Below are 8,935 nucleotides of genomic sequence, written 5' to 3' on the forward strand. Positions count from 1 at the left end.
GCTCTTTTTGATTGTTAAGTTCAACATCGTTCAAAATAAGTGCTTCTTTATTGTGTTTAATAGTAAGTAAATGAGGCTGAATACATTCGTCAAGGATCAGTGCAATTTTAGGTTTGACCATTTCAATTACTTTTTCAGTGATGAGAGGAATGATGGAGTCTAAAAACTCTTGATTTTTTAGCGTAGCACAAACAACATCAGATAGCTTGAATACAGTTTCATTTTCAATGGATGATATTATCTGTTCAGAACTGTCATGTTCAGAAACGATAGAGCCACTGAGAGATGAATCAAGGTTGGCTGTTCTTGCTACCTTTTCAACTTGTTGCATAGATGGCGATAAATTGTCGGGACTACTGGATGGTTGTAACCTTTTACCACTATGTTTTGGTGTATTTTTAAAATAACTATCTAAGTTTGATTGTTGTTGTTGTTGTTGTTTGTCTTTCGTTACCTGGTCAGCCATTTTGTGTGTTGTGAACTCCGATTCAATCACTTTCGAAAATCTTTACAAAAGTCACTATTTGGTCACTAAAAATTCGAATAAACTATAACAGCTTCACACATAATGTCTATTCTGATAAAGAATCAGAAAACATCTCAACATAAAACACTGGAAAATATATTTTTTCTCTCTTTTAAGTCTCCCAAGATTTTCACACCATCATACTCAAGGGCACATAACTTTTTCCTTTTATGAATAGAGATAATATCTATCCGATTGAATAAATTGGTCTACCATTCTGGAGGGATACAGCAACACATACGAATGGGCTTTATCGAATGGGCTGTGCTAAAATTTTAAAAGATGATGAAATTTAAATGTGCAAAATATATATGGAGACGGAACTTTATCTTAAACCGTATATTGTCATTTGTTTAATTTTAGGTTCAACCTTTATTGTTGTCGCTGCGGTCCAAATTTATCAGAACTTACCGTCAACAATTGAAAGCCTAATTTTATTTCATATGATTTTACAATTGTAGGTAGATGAATATAGGCATGGTACCATTAAAAGTGTGCATAGTTAATTAAATGCCGCTACGGTCAAATAGGTCAGAACATACCGTCAACAATTGAAAGCCTAATTTGATTTCATATCATTTTACAATGGTAGGCTGATGAACATAGGCATGATACCATTAAATGTGCACATGGTTAATTAAATGAGTTACAATAAATGAAACGAGATACATAAATCGCGATCGGTTAACATGTACATTGAATGGAGGCCCATTAATTGTTGAGAAGAGGTGAGAAGATTAAATTAAATAATCCTTTTCGTTGTTATAACTCTTATAAAAGTGCACATATGGCTCAGCTTAGATTGTTGATAAAAATTCATGAGTTCCCTGAACTAAAGAATTATAACAGTTATTCGTGAATGTTATAATAAATTTGCATTTAAGGGCAAAATGGTATTTATCACCATTATTATCATCTCCAAATAAGGAGCTAGTCAAATTTTCATTTCGGATTTTAGATCACCTCCTATATTTTATTTGCAGTTTTTGATGTATCATAATGAAAACATATATTTGTTTAGTTCCAAAAATACTTCTAAGATGTAAAAGATTATGAAGTCAGTTATTCAACGTTTTGCAGAGGTTTGGCACTTGAGAATCATGTGTGAGTAAATTGATCTCCTAATGCAGTTTAATTATCACGTTTAGGTCAATTTTAAGCATACAAATAAGTTTGATATGTCCATAAAAAGGAAATCCTCCTATTTCAGAACCATAGAATAAAATAGGTTATACAAGTCTGACAAAAAGTTCCATATGATAGTTAACAATAACATTTGGATAACGTCTTTTTTTCAAACATTCTAAACAAATGCTGTTCGCAACTTATATAATCTGAGTTAAGCTTTATTCTGCACAGTAGTGTGCACTGGTGGAATGTTGTTTGATGATATAGATGAGAAAACGTCTTCAACTTGTCCGTTTTTGCCTTTCAGTTTTCTTTTTAAGAGATACACTGCAGTACTTAAGCAGCTAAGTGCAAATAGTGAACTTAGAACACCAGCAATCACCATATATGTACTCAAATTGTCGCCTATGATATCTGTATAAAAAAAAATCATAATAAATAGCAAATTAATATCAAAGATACACAACACTTATGACGGTCAAAACATTGTACAATATTTCTGAAATTAAGACTTTTTGAGTGATATGCTTTCCCTTATAATTGAAAATACTGGACATCAATCTCTATTTTGATGAATTAAAAAGAAACAAATATAATACATCTGAATGTATTGATTTAAAAGTGTATTTTTAGTTATTGTCTTGTTTAATCCAAAATCTTATCTCGGAACTAAACATTATTTCAAAAACATTGAAAAACACATACTGTTTCATATGACTTTGGTAAATTTCAACTGATGATCTACAAAATTCCTATTGAACTAATCTATGGTTACATGTAGCTGTGGCAAAAACGTTGGGTTTTTAAAAAGCATTTTTAACATTTGTATGATAACAAAATATCGCTGATAGTCTAGCATTCTAGTAGATTGCAAATAAGTTAATGATTATATCCAGCATTGAAACAAGTTAAAAATACATATAATTAATAAACATAATATTATCTTAATCTCATCTCGTTTACAATTATCGAAACACTCACCTTTTATATATGACGTCGTTGTACGCGTTGGTGTTGTTGAATGTCTTGGTGTTGTTGTTGGCGGTAACCCTGTTGATGTTGAAAGTCTCAGTGTAGTTGGTCTCTCTATTGTTGTTGTGGTATGTTCTGGTGTAGTTGTAGTGGTAGAGGTTGTAGATGTAGTCGTTGTATTAAATTCTTCTAAGGGTTTAGCCAAATCTTCGTCAATTTCACCATCACCATCATTGTCTTAATAAAAACATGTAATATCATATTATTTTCTTAAAAGGTGTATATAAATTCATAAAGAAATTGTCTTTCATTATTCATGTTATAGGTAGTTATGATAAATCTAATAAAGTGAAGAGCTGGTATAGCATTAACTGCTGGTAGTACTTTTATTTTTAATATGTGTATCATTGTCAGTTCTATGTCAAGTTACCAAATCGGTACAGTTCGTAACTATTAATAAAACATTGTAAAAGTAATTCTCAATTTTGAGTAATTTACGCATTATTTCTGGTTTCTCTTGAAGGGAATTTATTTTTTGGATTAAATAATACCCCGACTGTTGCTAGAACAATCATAAAAGTCACACACATCAAAATTGGGCTTCTTTTTTTTTTATATATATATATGAATTGTTCAATAATTTAGCAAAGATTAACATTGTTGTTGTCCGACAATCCCCTGATCTATTCATTGCATCTTTAAAAACAGGCATATGCATATATTCGTCAACAGTGCTCGAATTTCTTTGTTATTTACTATTTATTTGTAAACTTAACTGTTTCAAAAAATATGTTCATACAAACCACTGCACTTTTTAAATATCCCATGAAGAATTTATTTTCAGAACGATTATGAACTTGTAGATTACAAGAATAGCTGGCTGAATTAGGTAATGGTAATCGCGTTATGAAAACTATTGATCATTAGTCCTGGCGTCATAAAGTTGTGTTTCCTAACTCTCTTAAGTATAAACAAAACAAACGGTACTAAAGTTGATTAACAGGATATCAGTTCGATTTGAATATCAATTTTATATTTTATAACCAGACGTTAAACGTATCAATTAATTTTAAATTTTGATATCATAATTAGAAATAACCGTCAGGTAATAAACAAAACTGACAACTGAAGATGATCGATTTGATATCCTTGTTTTTTTAAAGCTTTAAAAACTTTTTAAAAAATAAAAATGATTTTGACGGCTTTCTTATACGGAAATGCGAAGAGTAAGCATTGAAATCAGTCTCGTGCGTGATTGTTCGTGTCTAGAACATGTTATTTCTCATCGTAAGAATCGTACTATAAGCATTAATTGTAAATAACATGTAGTTTCAAGTTTAATGTTACCTTAATATTTTTAAGTGTACTTGTTATATATGAAGTTTTGATATTTAATATGATTGAAATAACAAAACTGAAATTACCTATTCCATCTTGAAGTTCTTCGTCTATTGAACCATCACAGTCATTATCGATTATATCACCAGGTACAGTAATACTTTGTGTACAATTCTAAAATATATTATTTTTATAGATGTTATCTAACTTATTTAAATGCAGAATTAGTATGAGAATGAATCCCCCATAACAAAACTGAAATTACCTATTCCATCTTGAAGTTCTTCGTCTATTAAACCATCACAGTCATTATCGATTATATCACCAGGTACAGTAATACTTGGTGTACAATTCTAAAAACATATTATTTTTATAGATGTTATCTAACTTATTTAAAGCAGGATTAGTATGAGAATGAATCCCAAAATATCAATTTATTTCATTAATTATTCCCTGAGATGAACCGTTAAGATATGCATGACCGAGGGCCTGAATTTGGTTTACAGAACAAAGAATAGTTACCAAACACTTGAGATCAACATGAATAAAACAAATTTTACAGAAAAATACCCGAAAAAAATCAATGACTATTTAATACTTGTTTAAAAGATTAAATGCTTGAGAGTATGTGTTTTATTTTTGATAATTGAAACTGACCAATGAATAAACTTTTATATTTAAGACAGTGATTAAGCTTCAAAACTTACACTATTTATTGGTGCTAATCGTTGTCCAGATGAGTAACCATACGAAATGGAATTTGCAATCCCTGTCGAAACCGCTAAAAATATTACTATAGGATTTACGTGATATATAGTATGAGCACCGTTCGTTACATTGAAATCTGTTATTTGAAAGTCATCACTCCCATCTATTGGTCTCCATTTTGCAGAGATGTTTTTTCCATCCAATATAAGGCCTCCTTTATCTGATTCGGGAATAACTATTGTAAGAGCATTATTAAATGGTTTGCCTGGGTAATCGATTGTCGTAAAGGTATAGTCGGCAGCAAACTGTTGAGTTGGTTGCAAAAGAATCATTGATGGGTCACCAGATGGGGCCCCACAGCCCCCTTCCGAAAAAAATCCAACAGTAATTGGCTTTGAACTTGAAACAACTTTAGAAGATTGGTCTACGATCCGGAACAGATATTTATCACCTGATTTTGACAATTTGACTTGGTCTCTTCCAGCTATATCAACATCTGTATCATTCTCACTTGCTACAATTTTAAAGTTTACCGGACTTTTACAGTTTGGCATATTGATGGTAACAAATGTGTTACCAAATGTTTCTACCGGTGTCATTTGAGATGAAAGATGATCACATGCTCCAGAACCTATTATTGTACATGATGCTCCACTTATTACAGTAATAGGCTTATTGGAAGTGATCCTCGTCCCAGTATAGTCTGGACCACCATACACATTAAAAGTTTGGTATTTATTCATGAGAATATTCAACATTTCTCCTGCTCTATATGTTACACTTTTAAATGTTATGCTGGTCCCATCAGCAACAAAAATGTTAACAGATGTGTTTTTTTCCGTTGCAATGACCATAAATTCCGCCGAATCGTTCCAAGTTACAACATAATAGTTATCACCAAGCGTGTCAAGGGGGAACACTACAAACGCGTCTGCTGTACCATGTGCCTTGTTAACAGCAAATACAGATATTTCTTCGTTTGAAATAATGTCTATACCTTTATTGCTTAGATATGTACCCGCGCTACTCTGAATTGTAGGATTAAATGCAACGTTTAAAACATCATGCCTGTTGACTTGTAACTTTTTTAAGAAACCAGGGTCGTGGAGAGGAGTTGTTATAGTAACGTTGACAGTACAACTACAGTCAGTTGTTATAAATACTTCCTGTATATTTCCATAAAGGTTATTCATAAAACCAAATATGAAATGTTTGCCTTTGTTGTCTTTACCTGAAGATTATACAAACATATTTGAATATTTGGAATTTAAAAGTATGCTTCATTATACCTCAGCTATAGTTTTCTATATAAAATAAGTACACACAATTTTCACTATTTTTTAAATATCAAGCTTTGAACTATTAGACCGGTCAAAAATTTCCAAAACTATTGGACCTGGGTGAAACTCTTTGACCACAAACGTCATTATATGTTGCGGAATTTAAAATGCAGCTACACGATTGGAGGATTTTGAAAATAACACGGGAGTAACGACGTCGTGTTTTACCTATTGTATCTAGTATATGGATGACGTCAGTGCAAGACGTACCCTTAGCATTTGAACATATCTATGAAGTAAACTTTATAGTTTGGTTTCCTCTTTTTATTATTACGATAGTTGATTTATCACCACCATTTATTGTCGGTTGTCTTTTTCGATACAACAAAACACTTACTGGCTGGATATTCGTTGAATAGTAAGTTTATTATTACTCGGATAAAACTATTGCCCTCGGCTACACCTCAGGACAATAGTTGCTCCTCGGGACAATAAACTTAATATTCCACTCATACCCAGTCAATAAGTATACAATATACCTTCTTCAAAGTTTTTAACTTGTAATATGTTTAAGGTATATTTACTATCATCCTTCTCTGTTGACTAATCAAAATATGTTTGGCTTATAATGTTTGTTACATTGTAATAGAATATGACATTACCTTATCAATTGTCAACTTTGATAGTTATCAAAGGTACCAGGATTATAATTTGATACGCCAGACGCGCGTAATTAAACAACATAAGACCCATCAGTGACGCTCAGACCAAAATAGTTATATACAAAAACAAGTACAAAATTGAAGAGTATTGAGAGTCAAAAATTTCAAAAAGTTGTGCCAAATACGGCTAAGGTAATCTATTTCTGGGATAAACAAATCCTTAGTTCTTAACCTTCTTGTTAAAATTGTTGTAACAAGGCTGTATATATGTATCGCCTCACCTGTTTCTCTTTTACTCCAACATTACTAGCTTGATGACATGTTTCAGATGAAGTATCTACATTTTTACCCATAATAACTCTTATATAATTTGCATATCTATAAATACTTGAATTGTAATGGTCAGTTAGAATTTTTCTCTTAGTTTACACGTCGATAAACTATCGGTTTTTGAAATTACTTTCGTCATCTATTCATGCGCGATACAAAACTTGCAGGGCTTCCGGGATTTTTCGGCAATTTGAGAATAAAAAACAAATACATAACAGTTGTGTCTATTCTAGTGCACACACAACCCCCCAAAAAGGGAATAAAGTAAATACACTACTATAATGCTTCGAAAATGTTTAAAATTAAAATTTAAATCAAATTTCGCGAAATTTCATGAATCATGATTGGGCGAATTTACGTCATGGCAAAACACGACGTCATACAAATGAAAACTTTCATCGGGAAGATTACTTCGTTACTTGAACGATTCAAATGCGGATAATAACTCATTAAAATTAAGTTTTGGAGGTAAATGTAGATGCTGTTTTATTTTAGATTTCGTTGCATTTGTCGAACATTTATGTATTCAAGAAAGTTAATATAGTGGCCAACTCCTTGGTTACGACATGTCAATTGTGCATTTGATGGTTATTATAGAAGCGTTTATTTACATTAATTGTAAGCATGTTAATTTATTTAATATTTGAAAGATTTGCAAATGTATACGGTGCCTGTCGAACCTTTACATATTACCCGTATGCTGTTTAACTTACGTTATATTAATCGGTAGTTATATGTCTCATAAATTGATGATGTATCTACGTTTTAGAAAATTAATGAAAAGAATTATCAGTTTACCAATGATGTCGTTGTTAATTTCTTTGACAACGGACTTGCGCGTCCTTAGTTTCTAGCGATATTTTTTTTATATGACTCTAGAGAAAAAAGAAATTATCAGTCAGTGAAATCAAAGGAAAACTTCGTAAAATGATGATAATACTATCTATTGTAGATTTCCAGTCCATGTAATACAGTGACTTTGAATAGAAATGGTATCACTATACTTTTGATACTTGACCAACCTTACTAAAGACTCTTCAAATATTTCTTACACAGGTCGAGAACTCTAGTTTTCATGACGTCAGAATATATTTACATAGGCCAATATGGCCTTGAAAAACTGAACAATAAACTCAATAAACTACAATGCATTGTGGGCTACAACGACTTTACTACCACTTGAGAACACGCGGGATAAGTTGGATAACTGTCAATTAATATAGTGTATGAGACTGTCATAATAAATGATTTTGTTCTGCAAATATATATTTTGTAAAATATATATATAACATAATCTTCAATCATGCTCAGATTACTGACTTTACGATTTGACTTACTTTTTCGCCTTTTAAAAGTAATTGCACAGGTTTTTTCTTCTATTGTTATGCATTGTACCTGTGCAATAATTTCACGGCATGAAACAGTAAAATTTCAGATGGAGTGACCACTGTCCTGTATGATTTTTTTTCGCTCTTGAAAACCTGTTTATTGTCATTCCAAAACATTTTTACTCCGAAAAACACAAGGAACTAGCATTGAAACAATTATGTCTGTACTGGATGTGTAAACTTTTTATCAGGACCTGAACTAAAAGTAAGAGCATCATAATGTATCCAAGCATCATAATATATCCATTAGAAAAAAAAAAAATGTTGTCGCAAATAAACATGGATAACATCATTAATGATTTTACTATGGTTTGGTAATGTCCGATTCCGTTAAAGATAAAAACGTCCCCAAAACTGAAATATGTAAAAAATCAAGAGAAGAATTCAAAAAGCTCTAATGCAATTTTGATAAAATATGATGGATGATATAGGCTTGTGCATGTCAAACTCTAAATATGAACATATTTATGACTTAGTATTTTACAGACCTAAGTAAATATTTCATAATGGAAAACCGACCTTTCTGAAAGGTGTTTTTATACACACAAACAAATAGGAAATGTGGTATTATTTCCAATGGGACAGTTATCTACTTAAGTTCCA

General features: G+C 31.4%; 1 protein-coding gene across 1 annotated transcript; it reads right to left on the reverse strand.

The window, feature by feature from the left end:
- Positions 1-1,865: 1,865 nt before the first annotated feature.
- Positions 1,866-6,967, reverse strand: LOC139494556 (IgGFc-binding protein-like). The gene is made up of 6 exons (XM_071282717.1): positions 6,896-6,967; positions 6,492-6,555; positions 4,672-5,903; positions 4,230-4,317; positions 2,636-2,863; positions 1,866-2,068 (listed from the first exon to the last, which is right to left on the reverse strand). Exons 1-6 carry the CDS (start codon positions 6,965-6,967, stop codon positions 1,866-1,868), a joined length of 1,887 nt encoding a protein of 628 aa, XP_071138818.1.
- Positions 6,968-8,935: the final 1,968 nt, after the last annotated feature.

Source organism: Mytilus edulis, chromosome 11 (genome assembly GCF_963676685.1).
Source record: "Mytilus edulis chromosome 11, xbMytEdul2.2, whole genome shotgun sequence".
Classification (NCBI taxonomy): domain Eukaryota; kingdom Metazoa; phylum Mollusca; class Bivalvia; order Mytilida; family Mytilidae; genus Mytilus; species Mytilus edulis.

What these genes read in the sequence shown, in the direction of transcription:
- LOC139494556 (XM_071282717.1), bottom strand. Translation starts at nt 6,967, where the DNA reads ATGGGTAAAAATGTAGATACTTCATCTGAAACATGTCATCAAGCTAGT. An exon ending in AGTTAAAAACTTTGAAGAAG is followed by an intron (nt 5,904 to 6,491) that starts GTATATTGTATA and finishes TATAATCTTCAG; the next exon opens with GTAAAGACAACAAAGGCAAA. An exon ending in GATTAGCACCAATAAATAGT is followed by an intron (nt 4,318 to 4,671) that starts GTAAGTTTTGAA and finishes ATATGTTTTTAG; the next exon opens with AATTGTACACCAAGTATTAC.